Below are 20,259 nucleotides of genomic sequence, written 5' to 3'. Positions count from 1 at the left end.
TCTACCCATTTTCTTATTTTGCTACTGTCCATTTTTCCCCTGGCTGATTGTCCTGGGCCTCTTTTAGTCAGTCCTGTTCATCTATAGCTTTAAAATGCATGAACTTAGGCATGTCCTCAAGTTGCTCTGTAAGAAAACTACTGGCAGTTTCCCACTCAAAACTAAATTCCTTGACTTGAAAAATGGACTACTGTTGATTTTTATTTCTAACACGGGTGGGGAAGTAACTGTAGCCTAGGCCCTGATGAATGGGGTGGTGTGTCGGGAGGCAGCATCAGGGGGATAAAGGAAGCTGTTATAGGCGAGGCCCTCAAGTCAGAGGAGGGCAGAGGTGCGCTGGTTCAGAGAGTGCTGGAATCACCTGGTGCCTGGGCTGGGCTGGTGCATCTTGGGAGCTGCTGTGCTCTGACTGAGGCTCTAGGGCAGGGCAGCATTGAGGGAGACTGTGCCTGTGATCTGAAGTGACCTCTCAATCATATTGCAGCACACCCCCTCCCCTACATAGTGCTCCTGAGATCCAGGAAGACAAACTCGTCAGGGATTTCCTCTGTTCCAGACATCAATCAAGCACCTATTCCATCAAGCTCATGTAGACTCCAGAGCTGTGGGAATAGGACAGGAGAAAATGCCTGTGCTGATGGCCTTCCCTTTCAGTGGGGAAAGCCAGCCAGAAGAACTGAGTGTCCCAGGAAAGTACCACAAAGCAAGGCGGTAGACAGGCCTGGCCACAGCACCAGCCAGCCTACAGAGGAGAGGTTGACTAGCCAGGGTAGCTTGCATCTTCACTATTCGTAAGCATAGGGTTTAAAATAATGACTCTGAAAGATATGGTGGTATATGACTATAATCCTAGCACTCAGAAGGTCAGACAGGAGGATCATGAGTTCATGGCTAGCCCAAGCTACCTAAGAAGATTCCCCCCACACACACACACCCAAAAAAGAAGAGCAGCAGGTACTGGTGATGGCTCAAGCCTGTAATCAGCTACTCAGGAATATGAGATCTGAGGGTCTCAGTTTGAAGCCAGCCTAGATAAGAAAGTTTGTGAGACTCTTCTCTCCAACTAGCTAGCAAAAAGCCAGAAGACAAATTATGGTTCAAGTGGTAGAGCGCCAACTCTGAGCAAAAAAGCTATGGGATGCTGGGGATAGCACCCCAGGCCCCTGAGTTCAAGTCCCAGTACTTGCACGAAAATAAAATGAAATGATGGACATTATAAAAATAATCAGAGGTTCACTTTGGTCCCTCCACTCCTATTTATTTATTAAAGGCGACAGTGTTCTACAGGTCTAAGAATCTTTATCGCTCCAAATGACAACCTCAATGTTTCCTGTCTCTCCTTTCAACTTTGCAAAGAACTTTTTGCCATGTTGCTCTGGCAGCTGGGGGTGGAAGAGGACCAAGGCGTCCTGGCCTCTGCCAGCGCAGACTGCAGTTCCCCATTGTCCTCGCTAATGGCCTCAGATGGGCATGGGCTCCGTGCCCGGTGTGCATGCTTGGCAAAATTATGCTAGGGCACTTTGTAATGGAGATCAAAGTGACCTGGTCTTGTGCATAGTTAGTCCTCGGTGATTTCAGAACTCCGCTCAGAACTGCCTCAAGCTTGGGAAACTGCCCCTGTGCCCCTCACTCTGCACAGCTGCCGTGGCCCCGGGTCCTGTGGGCTGGATGCCTTTCTTCTGCTGTGCAGTGGTGCATCACGTGTTTATATGTGTGAGTGAAAATCAGGTTCTCTTGAACCAGGGAGCCGGATCTTCCCCACATCCCGCCGTGCAGTTCTTAAATCCACACTCCTGTGCGTAGTTTGTGAATCCACACTTGTCCAGAAATAAATAAAGGCACCAACTGCAGGGCCGCCTTTTATCACCTTCATTTTTCTCTGCCCACTAAAAAGCCGATGAAAATACATTCTTCGCTCTATTCCATTCATTTCCACATGTACAAGTTCTCAAATATGTTATAAATGAGAAGAAAAGAAATGGCCGGATTATTTGTCAACCTGTCATATTTTTTAAAAATTTATCGTTTCTTGTCGATAGAAAAGTCCGGAAGTATATTGAGATAAAAATACAAAGTACATGTAAAGATAAAATTGTAAATGGGATATACTGCTGTATTTCCTCCCATTTTTCTTTCCCTCCTACTGCAGATGGCACACAAGAAGGATGGAGCCAGCCTGCACACACCCTGGGGAGCAGCCAGAGCTTGGGGAATTGGGTTTGTCCCCCAGGCCACCCTCCCTATCCCAGCATGCCTCATGCAATATCCGAGTACCCTGGAGATTCATTATTGAGTTCTGGCTGATGAACTATAAAGGAAACAACTTTCCAAAGAATAGAAAAGTTTCTTTCGGCACCTCTATTCACCATACATTATTAACCCAGAAATTTACAAGGCAGCCTCGCTGTTCAGAGACAGGGCAGATATACATTAAAAAGTGAATTTGGAGAAAGCCAAGGTGAGAGCAATTTTCTAGTTCCTGGACATGATTTTTCCTATCAGGAGAAAATCGTGCTGTTTACTTCAGACTTCACAATAAAGCTCATCTTCAGATTTCCCAAAACTTTCCATTTGCCTTGAGAAATTCACTTCCAGGAGCATTGAGGAGCCATGTCTGCTGCCGGCCCAGCTTTTACTTGTGAACATTAAAAAAATAACCTCTTTGGGTTCTTGAAGATATCAATCTAAGTCATATATATGACATATATAATATGCATAAATACTCATCTCCAAGAACCCAACTCTTATGTCCAATTAACCAGCAAAAAGCTGAAAGTAGCAGTGTGGCTCAAGTGGTAGTGTACCAGCCTTAAGTGTGTGTGTGGGTATGTGTGTGCATGCATGCATGTGCATGCACGCATGTGCTAGACACTTCAGGATTACCGAAGCTCTGAGGACTTGGCTTTCAGTGGTGGCACTACCACACATCTGTTGGTTTGAGATGTCTTCATAGACAGAAAAGCAACCAGGTACTGAGTTTAAGGAACTGCTTAAGTGGAGAAAGGGAAGGGATAAAGGGAAAAGGAAGATAGAGGGTAAGTAATTCTGAGACACACTGCAACTATATATGAAAAAGGCATAAAGAACTTCGATGAAAGCTGTAGAATAACAAGGGGAGGATAAGAGATAGGCTCTGTTAGGGATGTGAGTACTGTAGGCATTAGGCTGACATGAATTAAAGAAGGTAGATATTGTCAAAATAGATGGTCACCACGTATAAGACTAGAATGATGAAACCTTGTGAAATTGTGTGAGGAAATTTGGAGAAGAGTTAAAGAGGGAAAGAAAAGAATAATAATAAAAATAAGGAATACAATAACAAAAAAATACCTGAGCAGTTTGAAACACTATTGATGGGCAAAAATTCCACCTGGTTTTCTTCAAGGGCAATGTCTTGGAGCTATTCTGACCCATTCCCCACAGGAGGGCAGGTGCCTGTGCGTGAGTGGGGAGGGCGGGGACCCAGAGCTCTGACCCAGTCTGCCCCAGCCTTGCCCTTCACACTGCCAGAGGGAAGGTTGAGAAATGTTTGTGGACACTGAATGGAATAGCAAGTCCAGCTCCTAATGCCACCATGGAGAAAGACGGGGCTTCACTTCCATCTAGCCATTCATCTCTTAGCATTCATCCCACAAGGTAAACTCAGAGGTTCATCTTTGGAATTGGAGTGGGACTGGCCTCCATTTTATTTATGGGAGTCCCTGTCCATTTAGCAAAGAAATACCAGCCTCTTTCCCATGCTTCCTTCTTGCACTGCTCTAGTGTTCCCACTGCCCTTGTCAGTGAGAGACATGACTGTTAACAGCCACCAAGCACTGGTACCGACAGTGGCCCTGGGTTCTTTTTCTTTCATTGAATTCTGAGGCAGGAAAAGTGGCAGCAGAGGCAAGATTTGTTGAGAGTGAGAGTAAGGCACCGGGGAAGTTGAAGAAAGCCTCTTGACTAATGGCAGGTTGGTATAAGCACCCAGCTCCTAGCTGGGAGGGTCGAATTTTGACATATGAGGTCCTGTCCACCTGCTTCCCAGGCGAGGAGGGGGAGGAGGAAGAGGAGAAGAACTCTGTGTGAGACAACAAGGAGTCCCCAAAATCAGTTAACTGTTATATAGTGCATAGGGTCTCCTTTTTGTATTTTTTTTGGTAGGGCTTGAACTCTGGGCCTAGGCACTGTCCCTGAGCTCTTTTGCTGAAGGCTAGTGCTCTACCACTTTGAGCCATAGCTCCACTTCCAGTTTTTTGGTGGTTCATTGGAGATAAGAGTCTCACTTTACTGCCCAGGCTGGCTTTGAACCACGATTCTCAAACCTCAGCCTCCTGAGTAGCTAGGGTAACAGGTGTTGAGCATCCAGCTTCTTTGGGGGAATCTCAGCTATTCTGGCCTTTGGTTGGGTCCTGACCATCCCACCCCATGGGGAGGAGCATTGCCTCTGTTGGGGCCAATATCTCTCTACCTTTTGGGCTTTTTAAGGAGAGGAAGGGATATTGTCTCTACCTGCCACTGTCTCTGTTTCTCAAGGTCTTCAGGAAGTGGGGTGATGGGGGGAGATGTTGTCTCCAGAGGAAGCTGTGGTGTCTCCCCATCTGCCTAGCTTCTCCCCTTCTGCCTCTCTCGGCACTCATCAAGGAGCATCCTCTAGACAGGACACACGTGGGACATGCAGATGTAATGCACCTTTGGCCAGCGGCTGTGATATGTCCACATTCCTTTCTTCATAAAAAATAGCACAGACTCTCAGCTATGCCGGGCAGGGAACTTGCCCTGGATCCCTTGGGGAAGGGGACAGAGCATGCTGTGTGCTGCCGTAGATGGGGATTGGGTGGGGACATCTTGATTGGCATCGAGTGACAAGAAAGGTCAAGGCTAGGCTTGTCATCAGGTCATCATTGTATGGCCTGAGGACACATTGAATTTTAGGAACTTGGGGAGGATGCAGTGTTGGGGGACAGAGTGGGACTGGTTGAGATGAGCTGTATCTTGGCAAGGGTTAGTGGCCTCAGCAGGCCCATAACTGGCTTCAGACCTCAGGCACCATCGGAGCGTGGGTGACACTTGGTACAGAGAAGACCTGGAAGAGGCCACCGCTCCACCTGCCCACCTGTGGCCTCTGCCTTTCCCATCCCACCCCCATGTCTTTCTATCACAGAAATGGCAGCTTCCCTCTTTTGGCTCCAGTTCCACTGTCCCTAGGCCAGGGAGGGCCCTAGAGGTCCTGCGTCATCACAGTCCCCGGCCAGCAATCCCCCACTACCATCCTCGCTGGGTTAACTTCCACCACAGTCACCAGGATCTGTCTCTAAAACCAAGTAGGGTCACGTCAGTGCTCTACCCCAAGCTTTCATTGACTCACCCTGGTCCCCTGGAATACAGCTCCGAGTCCTCCAAGGTCCACATGGGCTGACCCTCCTGCCATGCAGTCCCCAGTTCCCCTGCTCTGTGTTCCAGGGTCTCGGCAGCCTCAGGCTAAGCCTTCGCATTCCCAGCATGGCCTGCAGGGGGGATCTGCGTGTGGTGTATTTGCTGTCTCCTCCACGGGGCCTGCTCGGCATCTGCACGACCTCGGGGCTGCTTTGCTTTTCTCCCTTCCTTCAAGCTCTGGGTCCATAGCTGTGGCTCCTGGCTCACAGGCTGAGCCTGCCAGCCCCGCGTGCTGCCCTCTCACCTCCAGCACCATGTCCAACTGGCTTCCATTTACAACACTTAGTCTCCAGTAATGCCACAGCTTAGCAGGTCAGTTTACTTTGGAACTTTTTTTTTTTCTACTTGAAAGATTTGCTGTTCTTTAAGCATCCTTTTTAATTAAGCACAATCTGGCCTGCCTCTCCCTGCTCAGCCTCTTCAGGAAGTCAGGAGGTTTGGGGGGGGGGGGGGGAAGTGGATGGTGATTAGGTCCAGCCTCCCCCCACGGTGAGCTCTTCATTCCTCCAGTACAAAGAGGCTTCGTCTCAAGTTTGCCTCTCTGCCTGCCTCTAAAGCTGCCTCATCCACCTGCGCTGGCTTCCAGGGTCCTCTTAATTCAAAATCTTCACTCGGCCACCAGGGACTATCCTGGGAAGGGTCGGCAGAGACAACTGCTGAGAAGCCTCAATTAAGAAGATGCTTGGGGGAAGAAATGTCCTAATTAAGTTCCTTTTGGATAACAGCACAACTGAAGTTTTCATTAGGCAGAGACAGCATTATGTAAAAGAAAGATAATAGATGAAGATATTTCACGGCATTGGTTTGGTAGCTCACACCTGTAATTTCCAACTACTCAGGAGGCAGAAGTTGGGAGGATCATAGTTCAAAATCAGCCTGAGCAAAAAGTTAGTGAGACCACATCAGTACTAGCAAGTCAGGGGTGGCAGTGCATGCCTATGATCTCAGCTATGTGGGAGACACAGATAGGAGGCTCATGGATCAAGGTCAGCTCCAGGCAAAAATGGGAGAACCTATCTGAAAAATAAAGCAAAAACAGTGGAGGTATGGCTCAAGTGGTAGAACATTTACCTAGCAAACTAGCACAAGGCCCTGAGCTCAAATCCTAGTGCTTTCAAGGAGGAGGAATGATATTTACTGACTTAAAGCAATGATTGTTAATGAGGAATGTTGGAAAGGGGGGTGCGGGGGGAGAGTGCCAGGTTAGTAAGTCACAATATTTATAATAAATTAATGAATCATTGACTTCAGTATCTGTTACAGCTCAAATACTGTGGGACTATCAGAAATAGGGCGTTGTTAGTGGCCCATGCCTGTAATCCTAGCTACCCAGGAGGCTAAGACCTGAAAGTCAGGTTCTAAGTCAGCCCAGGTAGGAAAGTCTGTGAGACTTTTATCTCTAGTTAACCAGCAAAAGGCTGGAAGTGGAGATGTGGCTTAAGATGTAAAGGACCAGCTTTGAGTGGAAATAAAAAGACCCACAAATAAGAGCATGCTCTCAGACCCTCCCTCAGTTCAGTTCAAGCTCTAGTACCAGGAAAAATAAAAATAGAGAAGAAATTTAAACCCAGGAAGTTGGGCTAGTTAGGGATTAGGTCAGAGGCCAGTCTGACATTGCTCAGCCTGATTGGCGCAGGTCACGCAACTTAGCACTGTGGGGGAAAGCCCTGGTGGTGCAACTGTGTGTGCTTAAACTGTGATATCAACCAAAGTCTGGTCCTGTGTGAATCAAACTGAAGACCATTTCCTCTTTCGAGCCCAGTGGCTGACACCTTGGGTGGAGTGGTGCCTCTGCTGTACCTGCCTCTAAGGGGCTGAAGACACACCCAGAACTTACCTGTCCTGTCAGTGTGCAGGCTCCCAGTGAGGCCTGGGCTGGGGAGGTCCCCACAGCCCCAGCCTGTCCTGCCCAGGCCATGCTGAGCTCTGAGCTTGGCCTTCCCCTGTGCCACGGTGGCTTGCGGTGATGAATGCCAAGCAAGCCAGTGACCTTTCAGTGCTTGCTGTGATCTCCTTCACTTCTTTTAACTATTTGCAAATACTAGCTGCATGGGTCAGGTCTCCTTGTGACATCTTTCATAGGTGATGAGCAGGTTGGTCCTCAGACTGGTGCTCTCGTCTGCTCACATCTGTACTCCAGCATCCCCTCAGACCCTGATGTCCAGCCCACAATCCCAGAGCTGTCATGGGGGGCTCCCAGGGGGATTCAGAAGCCCAGGGCATGGAGAAAAACATGGTTGCCTCCAGCACCTCTAAGGTGCGTGAGATCAGTACCCCATCATGGAATCAAGGTGTGGGTTTAAGACAATCAATTTGAGCCATCATTCAGCACACCAGTGGCTCACGCCTGTAATCCTGGCTACTCAGGAGGCTTGAGATCTGAGGATTGTGGTTCAAAGCCAGCCCAGGGAAGGAAAGACTGTGAAACTCTTCAATTAACAAATAGATGCTGGAATTGGAGCTGTGGCTTAAGTGGTGGAGCGCCAGCCTTGAGTGAAAAAGTTAAGGAACAGCACCTAGGCCCCGAGTTCAAGCTCTAGTACTAGCGCATGCACACACACACACACACACACACACACACACACACACACACAATTTGCTGGCCATGCCTGCAACTTTTTAAAGATATACATACATTTTTACTGGGCACTGGTGGCTCATACATGTAATCCTAGTTATTCATGAGACTGAGATCTGAGGATCATAGTTCCAAGCCAGCCAGGACAGGAAAGTCTGCCAGGCTCTGATCTTCAATTAGTCATCAAAAAGCCAGAAATGGCAATGTAGCTTAAGTGGTAGAGTGTCATCCTTGAGTGAAAAAGCTCATGGATAGTGCCCAGTCCCTATTTTCAAGCCCAGGACTAGTACCAAAAAAAAAAAAAAAATCCACATCATGTGTAGGCAGATACAGAGCTAGGGGCTATCAGTGGTGGTCAGTCCTCCTCCCCTCTGCCCCATCCTTCCCTCTTGAGGTCTGTGACCCACCCCAGCCCACAGGCCAAAACCTCCTGTGGATGGACCAGAGTTCTGAGCTTCTCCGGCTGGCAGATGGGCTTTTGCAACATGAAGAACTAGAGAGGGCATTTTGCATTTGCGGTCACTGAGATTTGCTTTTATTTCCTGTCTCTTACATCTCCACCCTTTATTGAAATCCTTGCTCCATAAATATGGCTCCATCTTCATTTTCCCTAAATAAACAGTAGTAAAGTGTGCTGTGGGTAGTTTAATTTTGATGCTAAATGTATTTTAGAGAAAAGTGGCTAAAATGCATCCTATTTTTTCCCTTCCTTGTCTCCAGAAGTATGAGCTAAATTATTTATAGTTTAATACTCACAAAAGAGAGATGGATTCCGGGTATTTACTTTACAGAAAAGAAAGAAAGGATTACAAGGGCAAGGGGAGAGAGTGCAGCACTTTGTTGACTGAATGTGTTTCCCCCAGGAGGCTCACTACCAGCTCTTTATGTTGACCTTGTGCCTAACCGAGTGCCTGACCCACACAGTTAACTGAGTCTGAAACAGTGGGTATGCCAGGGTGACTCAATAAGAAAAGTCTTAACTTGATGGAAAATAAAATCATATGAAGCCAGAAAGCCTTTTGGAAAATACTGAGTAGTCAAAAGCACATAGCTGCACCTTTCGCCAGCATCATGAGGTCCCTAGGACAGTCCTGGGCATCCTGCTCTCTGGCTTTGAGACCAGCAAATAGGACTGGCTGTGCCTAGACCCCCCCCCCCCAGGCCTGTAGTTGACTGAGGCCATAGGTGATTCCGCACCCCAGGATCCTCTAAGAGGTCTGATAGGTGGGGTGACTCTGGGTTTTCTATCCATGTGGCTTGATGAGAGCCTTATCTCTCACCTTCTCCTTCTCCTCTCTTCCATGACAAAGAGTTCCATGCACCATTTTGTGTTCTCTGCCACAGGAGCTATCACTGCACCAGAAGTCATGGCTCCAGTCATCGTGGTTGCCCCGGGCAACAGGACTGTTGTGGCAGGGTCCAGTGAAACCACCTTGGAGTGCATTGCTAATGCCAGGTATGGACGTGCTGTGACATGGGAACACAGTTTGCCTGCCCATGGTGAAGCCTGGCGCCGGGTGTGGGCAAAGGTGGAGGCCTCCTCTGCCAGGCCAGCTGGGAAAGAGCAAAGGAAAGTTCATTCCTCTTCCTCTGCAGTCCTGGGCATTTTCTGCCTGGTTCGTGACATGCTGGGATGGAGTGGGGATGGTCACACCTCCCATGTAGTTGTAGTGTCCCTTAGTAGTATTTATTTTAAACATTCTTTTCCTGAGCAAATGGAATCATTAGTACTTACGGTCCATTGGTACCGCAATTAGCTATCCTTGCTCAATAGCCCTTGAGCAGAATGTAAGGTGGAGGCACGTGGTGAGGGAGTAGCGCTGTATCTGGATTGATTTTTAAATGTCCATTGTTCCGCCCGCCATGGTTCCTGGTAGAATTAGCTTTGTCAAGCTTGCACTGAATGCCTGGAAATTATTATTATGATTGCCACCTACATGATTCACAATTGTTGTCACCCATGTCTTTGCTCCTGCAGGCCCGTGGAAGAGGTGAGCATGCACTGGAAGAGAAACGGCGTGCGACTCACCAGTGGGCTGCACAGCTTTGGCCGGCGCCTCACCATCAGCAACCCTACATCTGCTGATACGGGGCTATATGTCTGCGAGGCCTCACTTCGGGGAAGCTCCTTTGAGCCAGCCAGGGCGAAAGCCTTCCTCTCCATCATAGGTAATGCACAGGCAGGGCCCTACCCAGGCACTTGCAGCAGACAAAGCCACTCTGTTCTTCTCTGACTTTACTTGGTTTTGTTTTATCTTTGCATTGGTGAGACTGGAAGGCAAGTATTCCTCCAGTGAGTTACATCTCCAACCCCTGACTTACTTTGTTTGTTTGTGCCCATAAGTAGGGATTGAAATCAGGGCCTAGATGCTGCCCTGAGATTTTACAGTCAAAGCTAGCACTGTACCACTTGAGCCACAGCTCCACTTCTTGCCTTTTGGTGGTTAACTGGTGATAAGAAAGAACCCCAGGGACTTTACTGCCTCTGCTGGCTTCAAACTTTGATCCTCAGGTCTCAGCCTCCTGAGTAACCTGGATGACAGATGTGCACCACTGATGCCCAGCCTCTGACTTTATTTTTTTAATTGATTCATTTATTGTCAAAATGATGTACAGAGGGGTTACAGTTTCATATGAAAGGTGGTGCGTACATTTCTTATCAAATTTGTTACCTCCTCCCTCATTTCTCTCCCACCTTCCCCCTCTCCAACTCCCTCCCCGCCCCCTGCCCCTGAGTTGTAGAGTTGACTTACAGCATATAGTTCAGTTCTGTAAGTGTTGCTGTTGCATTGGTTCAGTTTACCTTCCCTGACTTTATTTTTAACCCAGCAAATGGAGGTGAGGTGGTTTGTCTTCCACATTCACACTGTCCTTAGTTAAGAATATAAGTCTATTGACTCCAAAGTACATGCTTGCAGGAAGTTTCCTTCCAATTATTTCTGATCATAGAACTTGGAGTGGAGTGATAATGCCCTCACTGTGGAAGTCACCTGCCTCCTTCCTCTTCCTCCTTACTTCTGCTGCCTGTGGTGACCCTGGAGGAAGCTCAAACTATATGATGTTCCCTTTGGCTCCACTGAACAATGAGATCAAAGATATTGGGCTACATTATTAACCAGGGAAGACCTGGGAAGGTAACATTGAACCCTTTGGAGTCGCCTCACTCTAATGCTGGAGGATAAAAAGAGAAGTGCTCTTTACCCAGATGCAGGGAAATGTAAAAATTCATTTTCAGATCCTGAACCAGCCACATTAAGTTGTTGGACAAGTCCCTTTATTCTTTATTTTATTTCTTTTCATTTTTCCCTGGTTTAGGCCCAGTTGCATGCTCACACACATACACATGTGCTGTGTGTGTGTGTGTGTGTGTGTGTATGTGTGTGTGTGTTACTGTCCTGATGACCTGAGCTCCTCAGAATAGCCATCGCTAAGTGAGGACCTTAGAGGTCAGGCCAGCTCCGGGCCGGAAGAGCTACTCTGGGAGAGAGGAAGATGAAAATAGGAGGAAGCCTAGATACATTATGCCAGTTTGCCACTTGGCCAAAAAAATAGCTCATAGGTTCTAGCAAGAGTTGCCAAGGGCTGCTCCTTCCCTCAAATGGCTTCGCCTCCTTTAACCAGGAGCCCCCAGTGTGCAACTCTGCTAAATGCTTGGCATCGCACACCTATAGGCTCTCTGGAAGAGGTGTAGGTGTAGCATTGGAACGAGAGCAGAAGCTCAGGGTAGCAAATCACAGCTGACCTCACCATGGGGCTCAGAGCGCTCCTCCCACCGCCTGCCTAGTGGTGGCGTGTTCATTGTGAATGTAAATGTTCCGTGCCAGTCTCTGCAGAGACTTCCATCAAGGCTGATCTACAGCTATATGAACACAGCACATTATAGATCGAGCCGAAATTAAAATTTGTGATGTGTAAATCTCTAGTAGACAGGCCTATATTGTGTTCACATATTTTCAGGTAATTTAAACAAGAGAGGAAATTCATCTCCCTGTAAACTAGGATGTTTGTTTCCATCATAATTCCATTTTAAAGTATTTAAATCTATCATGTGAACTTTGCTCTTGCATGTATACCAGAATTCAAAAGCAAATCGGGGGGCTGGGGATATGGCCTAGTGGCAAGAGTGCTTGCCCCGTATACATGAGGCCCTGGGTTCGATTCCCCAGCACCACATATACAGAAAATGGCCAGAAGTGGCGCTGTGGCTCAAGTGGCAGAGCGCTAGCCTTGAGCAAGAAGCCAGGGACAGTGCTCCGGCCCTGAGTCCAAGCCCCAGGACTGGCCAAAAAAAAAAAAAAAAAAAAAGCAAATCGGTTTGGTGTTCTGCAGGTCCCTCCTCTCTGTGCTCTTATGGCAAGGTACCTAAGCACACTTTACTTTTTCATAATGCTTATGTAAGTCCCCTTTGTGGAGCCTGGTGTAGTGACTCATGCCTGTAGTCTCAACTACTTGAGAGGCAAGGATAGAAGGACTGTAGTCTGAAGCCAGCCCCGTACATGCATTCTGAAAAATAACTAAAGCGGAAAGTTCTGGGGTCCTGGCTCAAGTGGTAGAATGCTTGCCTAGCAAATGCAAGGTCCTGATTCAATTATCAGTAACACGCACACACACACACACACGTATACACACACACACACACACACACACACACACACACACACACTGGAGACCCACAGTCCTTCTCACTGGGCTGTTGTGGGCAGAAACGGGAAACTACTATGATATGAGCATGCAGATGAAAGAAAACAGAAACAAATTGGCTCCCAATTACTTTTTATCTCACACTGATGAGACAAGACAGACCGGCAGCGGCTGTTTACTCCACCTGTCATCCTCGCCGCTGGATCGCTCAATTTCTGAGGTTGAGACAGGAGCTCTGAGCTCTGGTCCGAGCAGTGTGCTGCCCACTGATGACACCTGGCACCCTACTCTGCACAGTCAGCAGGCTCCAGGCGTGGCCTCGTGCGTGGCCTTGTGGCTCTTGACCCCCACCTCCTCACAGCTTGGTTGTGCTGCTGGGTCCTGGACAGACCCTCTCTCCTGCCCTGCCCTGCCCTGCTGCCTCTAGGAGGACAGTTCCCAATCTCACACATCACGGCCATTACAGGCCAGCCCCTGCCCCCTGTGACCTCTCCCTGTACCAGCACCCTTCCACCACATGAGCCCTCTCTTCCACCATAGCAAGCAGGAATGCCAGGGATGGATACAGGGAGCAGCACTGCCCCATCAGCTCTGATATTCTTTTGCCTCTGATAGTGGGGCTCTTTTATGAGCTTGCATGCCAAGCTGAAGAGGTGCCAGTTGCCCACAGCTGGAGCTGCCTTGGTATCAGCTGGCCTGTGGAGGTGCTTCCTTCACCTCCTGCCTTCCCTACTGCCTTTGGGCCTTGTGTAGGGCTGCTTTGGGGAGGCAGGCCTAGACTTGCTCACCCGGCTGTACAGGGATGATGGCCCCCAGGCCTGCGGAGCACTGCCTGAGCCCTCACAGACGCCTTTCTGCAGTCGCCACTGGCTGTGTGCCGCGGCATTCAGGACACTTGCGGGGAGCATGGCATGAAGCAGAGGTGTGGCTTTGGGTTGTTTACCTGTACCATTCACCAGCTTGAACAAGCATCACCGCCTCTGTTGGCCTTGGTTTCTACTTCCCCAGCATGGGGAAGGTGTAAAGAAAGCTTCACACCTCTTGCATAGTGGAGATTTGGTGAAGTATGAAAACCATAGCTGCGTCTGCTGCTGCCACGACCCGGTTGTAACACCCATCACATGGCACTGGCTGGTTCCCATTTATCAGTTCACATGACCCTGAAATCAGATCAGGGTGTGTCTCGTGGTCCGTGGGAGCGCTGTTTCTTCCTTGGGGATGAATGTGATGAGGAGGCCACCTTCCCCTTGGCATCTTAAATTGGGGGTGCAGTGTGCGTATCTTCCTCTGGACACACGCATCCTGCTCTAATTGTTGCACCACTGCATCACCGAGGCCACCCTCACCTGTGCCCCTGAGCATGCACACGTGGCACACCTGCCCTTTCTCTCTGAAACACAAGGGTGAGAGCAACGTACGGAGAACTAGCACTAAACATCACAAAGCTGTTCTAATCTCATTTCTCTATTTTCTATGTTTTTGCTCTTTTTTAAATGCTGGTACTAAGCTTGACGAGCAATTTTGTGATTTACTCCCAAGTCATGTAGAGCTGAAACTGAGCAGCTTGTAAATGTTCATATCCCAGACTACAGTTCCTTCCCCTTCTGTCCTCCTTTCTCTTTCTCTCCTCCGTCCTCTCCTTCCTCTTCCCTTCTCTTCTCCCTCTGCCTCTCCTGTTTCCAGGGAGAAAGAGCTCTCCCCTTTCTCCTGTGATTAGAATAGATCCACCCAGTCAATCCACATTGTCCCTCAGTCTCTGTGTTTTAAGATTGATGACCTAAAGTCACATGCAAGCATTCTCACAGGCTCCAGGACTCATGGGTGGACAACCTTGGGGACAGCTCTGTCTACCAGGCAGCTCTGTGCAGGTACAGTCAGTAGCCACCTCCAAGTGCATAGCCCAGGACCTGCTGCTCCCGGAAAGGGGCCTCGGGAAGGAGGGGGAGACAACAAGCCCTAGAGTTCAGACAGAAGCCACCACTCAGTGCTGGGATGGAAGAACATGACCAACCAGTATTGCACACAGGCCATCTCCAGTAAGGCTGCCCCATCAGGGCAGAACCCACTCTGTCACCCTGACCTGCTGAAGAGTGGGGGTTCTAGAGGCCCCGATTTGGGGCCACCTGGGAGGGGCACCACCTCTGGTTCTGAGACTGCAGAGCCAGTGGCTTATGCCACTGGAGGACAGTGGCATTATGTCTGGAGGACAGTGGCCTATAATGGCTTTATCTTAACTCTGATGTTACACAGGGCACAAGAACCTTTTCCTCGTGTCTTCATACTATTTCAAAAGAGAAGTTTCTGTCTCGGTCTCCAACTACTGGCCACAGCTGTGATCAATTTTTAACAGTCCAGTGTGGGACTGCATTGGCTACACACCCATTCTAGAAATGTGGCTTATCTGCTAAGACACGCGCTCACCCTCTTGCTTTCTGAAGTGCTTCAAGAGGTTGGGGGCCCAGCCCAGCTCCTCTGTGGATCCTCCCTCATGGTGTGGTTAGTAGTCTTCATGGCAGGTGGGCCCTAGCACACTGTGGGATAACAAGCAGTCAGGAAGGATGGGGAGGAAGACCTTTCACCTGCATGGTTAGTGTGTAGGTCTGGCAGCATGCGGTCATGCCCTGTGTGCAGAGGGAGTATAGAGCTTAGTCTGCAGGCTTGGCTACTTGGCAGGCTTTCAAGGTCAGGGAAGGGCATGGCTCTGAACCAGCTTGCTCTGCCAGGTGCTGCAGAGGGCAGGGAGGGGAAGCTGCACCTGGAGCCTGGTTGGGGCAGGGTGATGGTTCTCGGGAGGAGCTCCTAGCGCCAGTCCCAGCCCCGTGGCCACTCTGTGGACTCCTTGCATCTGCTGTGACCCTCTCCTTCCCTTGGCATCTTTCGTGCCCCCTGTGGTGCCCCCTGAAAGTGCCAACTTCTCACAAGTGCAAATTTATGATGACTCTCAAGGGAATTATACTGATGAAAAGAATCCAGTTTCAAAAGGGACGTGCTGTATGACCACTCACTCAACCCTTCCAGGAATGAAAACCTTATAGAAGCCAGAGACCAGATCAAGGGTTGCTGGGAGCTGAGGGGCTGAGTGGCAGGGGTGGACAATATCCTCGTGACCATGAGCCCATTCCATGACTCCCTGTGGTGCAGACCCAAGAGCCCACATGTGTGATAACAGTGCACAGATGTAAATGCACACATAGAGGCAGAAACCAAGGGATCCATGGATAAACTCGCATGACCTCATCCATGTCAAAGTCCAGACGTTGCATTATAACGCTTTAGAATATTGCCACGGGGGAAGACTGAGGGCAAAGCACATGAGAGCTTTCTGTATTATTTTTATCTTCCGAATTGGACTCTACTCTTATCTGAAAACACACCCTGGGAGTAAGGAAATGGAAACTGTAAGTAATCATAAGCAGGTGTTGATGCTGGACTTGACCAAGTGCCCTTTTCCCTCCCTTCTCTTTCTTCAGGTCATGGCAGTTGACATTGGCTTCCGCATCCATGAATCTGGGCCATGACCTTTGCACCAGGGCCTTGACCAGAGGGGGGCAGGTAGCCAAGGGGTAGTTAGGATGTAACTAATGCTGCTATCATTGTGATTGATGAGACATGCCTAGACGGGCAATATTCGTGTATGCATTTCTCTGGACCTGGTCTATGCACATAACAAGCCGAGTATTCTATTCCCATCTAGCAAATTCTCAGCCATTGCCACAGCCAGTGGGAGGGGGAAGTAATTCAGGCAGATTGTTTCTGCTCGAGTGGTCCAGGTAATTGCAGAATTGATACCCAACTTTGCCTCCATTCAGAACCCTTCAGCCTTTTCTCCTTAATCATTTCTTTGAAGTGCTACATTTTCACTCCTCTTTCCTCTTTTTAGGGCCCACCCTGTTTTAAAGATACAGTCAATATAGGAAGCATGCCAGAGCTATATTATCCACATTCAACACCATTTCAATAAAAATAAGCCACTCTGGAAGACAGTCCTCAGAAATTAATTACCACACAGAAAGTGAATAGAAGGGCCTTTTGTTATCATGATAATGAAATCACTACTACCTTAATACTCTTGAACCCAGCCATGCCTCTGCTGAATTTCTGCTGAATAAACTGAAAGATTGCAATTCACTCTAAGAGGAAATTCATTGTTTAATACAACCAGTATTTTTGTTGCACAGGCGAGAGGAGAGCTCAGACAACCAAGTGTCAGGGAGTTGCCTTTGCTGCCAAAGATAGCTGGAGCCCCCCTCCGCTGCCCACCCCTCCCTTTACAATTATTTTACACTCCACTGAAGTATTAAATCTATTTCAGATAAGAATTGCTAAGACTTTAAAAACTATATTAATAAGCTACATTGCTTAGTGATACAGGCCAGGCGCCTGGCTAGGGTACTGTATTTGACAGACTTTGGGAGTCAGTGTTTAGATACTGAAGCAAACTAGCCTATAAAACACTATGCTGTAAATATAAACCTTTATGAACCTCTTGGGATGGTCCTTCTAAAATATGAATTAAGATATTCCATGATTCAAGCCCATAAACTGAAAAGTAGCCCTCGCCATGAGTAGTAATTTGCTTTCTGCAAACCTTAGAATATAAACTGCCTTTCCTGCTGCTCATGAATTCCAAGTGTGTGTGTGTGTGTGTGTGTGTATGAGAGAGAGAGAGAGAGAGAGAGAGAGAGAGAGAGAGAGAGAGAGAGAGAGAGAGAGAGAGAGCCACTAATGAAGTTTGGGGAACTATTTTGAAAGGAACTAGCTCCAATTATGTTAGGTTGTTGTGGCCTTTGTCTGATCCTTCTTTTACTTAGGGTCCATCCTTTTCTTTTCCTTGTTTAAAGAGCCACCATATTTCACTGCTGAGCCTGAGAGTCGGATTTTGGTTGAAGTGGAAGAAACTGTGGACATTGCGTGTCAAGCCATGGGTGAGTATGGAAGGTACTATACAGGAGCAGTGATGTGGAGGAGTAGCAGAGACCATGTCCAAGGCAAGACGTCCCTCCAGGGGCAGGGGAACTGAGGAACCCAGGCCTGTGAGCTTGGGAAAAGTGCTGGATCTTTCTGAGCTCTTACCTCAAGTCTATAAATCAGCAATGCTCACGTTTACCCCAAGGGAGGAAGGGAAAAGAAGGAAGGCTCCATCTCCTGAGTCCCAAACACCCAGAATGACAGCTCCCCTCAAAAGTTCCAGCTCCACAGAGCAAGGAACACACAGAAAACTTGTTACCAGCCACTCCATGAGGACCGGCAGCCACGTTCATCCTGGAGAGATAGTTTGTAAAGTTATAGAATAGTAACTTTTCCTACTTGTCTGCCTTTTAACTTCAGGCCAGCTTCCTCTGTTAATCAGGTCAGTTCTAAGACTCCTGGTGCCTCACTTGTGCCCAATGCCTTTATCTCTAGCTGTCAAGCAACACACACACACACACACACACACACACACACGCACACACGCACACACGCACGCACTCTCCATGGAGATTGTGCTGCAAGGCAATTCATTAACAAAACTGATGTAAGTAGAAAGCTTCCTCCTGTTAATTTGGGCCTAGCAGCTTAAGGGTAGATTTGTCGTTGCTATTGTTGGTTTGTGCTGGTCCTGGAGCTTGAACTCAGGTCCTGGGTACTGTCCCTTAGCTTTTTTGCTCAAGGCTAGCACTCTACCACTTGAGTCATAGCTGCACTTCCAGCTTTTGCTGATTAATTAGAGATAAGATTCTCATGGACTGTCCTGCCTGGACTGGCTTCCAACTGTGATCCTCAGATCTCAGCCTCCTGAGCAGCAGTAGCATGAGCCACTGACTCCCAGCTCACACCTTGCATCTTGAGAGTGTATTTTTTTAAAACCAACCCCCTAAGAGCTTGCAGGAAAGGTCAAGTTTATTCCCAATTCTGAAAACTTCCTCACAGCTCCACAAGACAAGCATTTTGGAAACCTTGCCTAGAACGCAAAGTGAATCCAGGTGCTTAGAACTGCAAAGATCAAGTGCGGTACATCTTGTAACATCAGCAAGGAACCTGGCATTTAAGAAGAGCTGATTGTTGAGTACTGGGGTCCAAGGTCATGGAGACAAGATCTAAACCCCAAGCCATCAGCTACCAAGGCACTTCTTCCTACTGGGTTACATGGCTTCTGCCTGAATGTGAGGCCCTGGGGCTCAGAACTGGTCCCATTCAGCAGTGGGTGCCCTTGCGTGCATGCCACTTTCTTCTTGGGCAGCATTGCTGGTAAAGGCAGAGAACAACCTCTCACCAAAAGTCCTTTCCACCTGGTGAGCAGCCGCTCCTTCCAGGGACTGTGTCCTCCATTGCTCTGGTCCCAGCTCCTGGTCACCTCACCATGGTTGCTTCCTGCAGACCTGGCTGTACCCACGTAGCTGCAGAGGATGGGTAACTTTCCTTCCAGGTGTTTCACAGAAATGCTCACTTCTGAAGGAAGCCCTGTTGAGTGCGGCACTGTGAAATAGGATACTGAGATTTCAGAAATGGGAGTGGACAGACAGACTGATCATGACATTTGATCGCTCTCCAATAGAAACAGCCCCAGTTTCCCCAGCCCTCACAATTACTTTTCAATAAACAACACTCTTCCTTTGACGAGAGAGCTCTTTTCTTTGGCTGATTTCTTCAGGGTAAACTGCTAGTTAAGCATAGACTTGTAAATGTATATTGAACATGTCTTCCAGTGCAGCATTACTGTCTTATAATTTACTACTTTCTTTTAATTTTGACAATGAAATTCCAGCAGCATGCAAAATGGGGACTCTTTTTTGGAAACTACATCATGTAATTGCCATTAGGAGATTTTACATGAATTGGTTATGCTTTTACCTTGAAATGGATTTTTTTTTATTTCCTGATTTAATGAAAGGTGACAGGAAACATAATTAAGGCAGAGAACAGAATCTGAGAACACATTATCTTGAGATATCCATGACATTAACTTTATTTATTAAAGTGGACATCTTGCTCCGACCTACATAGCATCTAGAATGAAAGGATATGGGTGGACCTTCCACTGACTCATGGCAGGGTATGGTTTTAATTTCTTTCCCAGACATGGTGGTACATACCTACATTCCAGCACTTGGGCAGCTGAGGGTAGATGATTGAGAGTGCAAGGCCTGCCTGGGTTATATAGTGAATCCTAGGCCAGCCTATAAACCCTATCTCAAAACATTTTATATTATAGTATATATCACATAATATTATACAATATATACATTTATAAAGCTATACATTTAGGGAAAGTGAGGCATAGAATCATCAGAGATCTAGAATCAAGTGTAAGTACTTCCTTACTTCCCAATTCTGTGGGATTCTTGGACTTCATCTTACGTGCACTTGTCTGCTCTGTGTGGAGTCTTTCTAGCCTGCTCAGTCCACTCTCCTTGGATGGCTTTGACCTTCTTAGATGTCCTCTATTTATAGTCAGTTACCCTAGCAGAAATCCTTCTCCATGTTCTTGGAAGAGAGTAGCCTCTCCCCAGCTGCTTCTTCTGCTCTGGGCCCTGTGGACCTCCTGTGGTTCCCAGGAACTATAGGCAACGCATCTCATGTGCCAGTTACTTCTAATAGACTCCCTAAGGGTTGGCGGTATCAACTCCTCAAATGGAAGACATTGA

At 48.0% G+C, this 20,259-nt stretch overlaps 1 protein-coding gene across 2 annotated transcripts in view; it reads left to right on the top strand.

The window, feature by feature from the left end:
• The window catches only part of Sdk1 (sidekick cell adhesion molecule 1), a 788,311-nt gene that overhangs the window by 555,059 nt on the left and 212,993 nt on the right, over positions 1 to 20,259 (top strand). For both annotated transcript variants that reach the window (XM_048330089.1, XM_048330099.1), the window contains exons 6-8: positions 9,338 to 9,449; positions 9,972 to 10,162; positions 17,476 to 17,559. In XM_048330089.1, the coding sequence (XP_048186046.1) occupies positions 9,338 to 9,449; positions 9,972 to 10,162; positions 17,476 to 17,559 (387 nt within the window). The remainder of the gene's footprint in view (positions 1 to 9,337; positions 9,450 to 9,971; positions 10,163 to 17,475; positions 17,560 to 20,259) is intronic.

This window comes from Perognathus longimembris, chromosome 1 (genome assembly GCF_023159225.1).
Source record: "Perognathus longimembris pacificus isolate PPM17 chromosome 1, ASM2315922v1, whole genome shotgun sequence".
Lineage (NCBI taxonomy): Eukaryota > Metazoa > Chordata > Mammalia > Rodentia > Heteromyidae > Perognathus > Perognathus longimembris.
The sequence above is the reverse complement of the archived record's forward strand: the minus strand, read 5'-3'. Positions and strand labels throughout refer to the sequence as shown.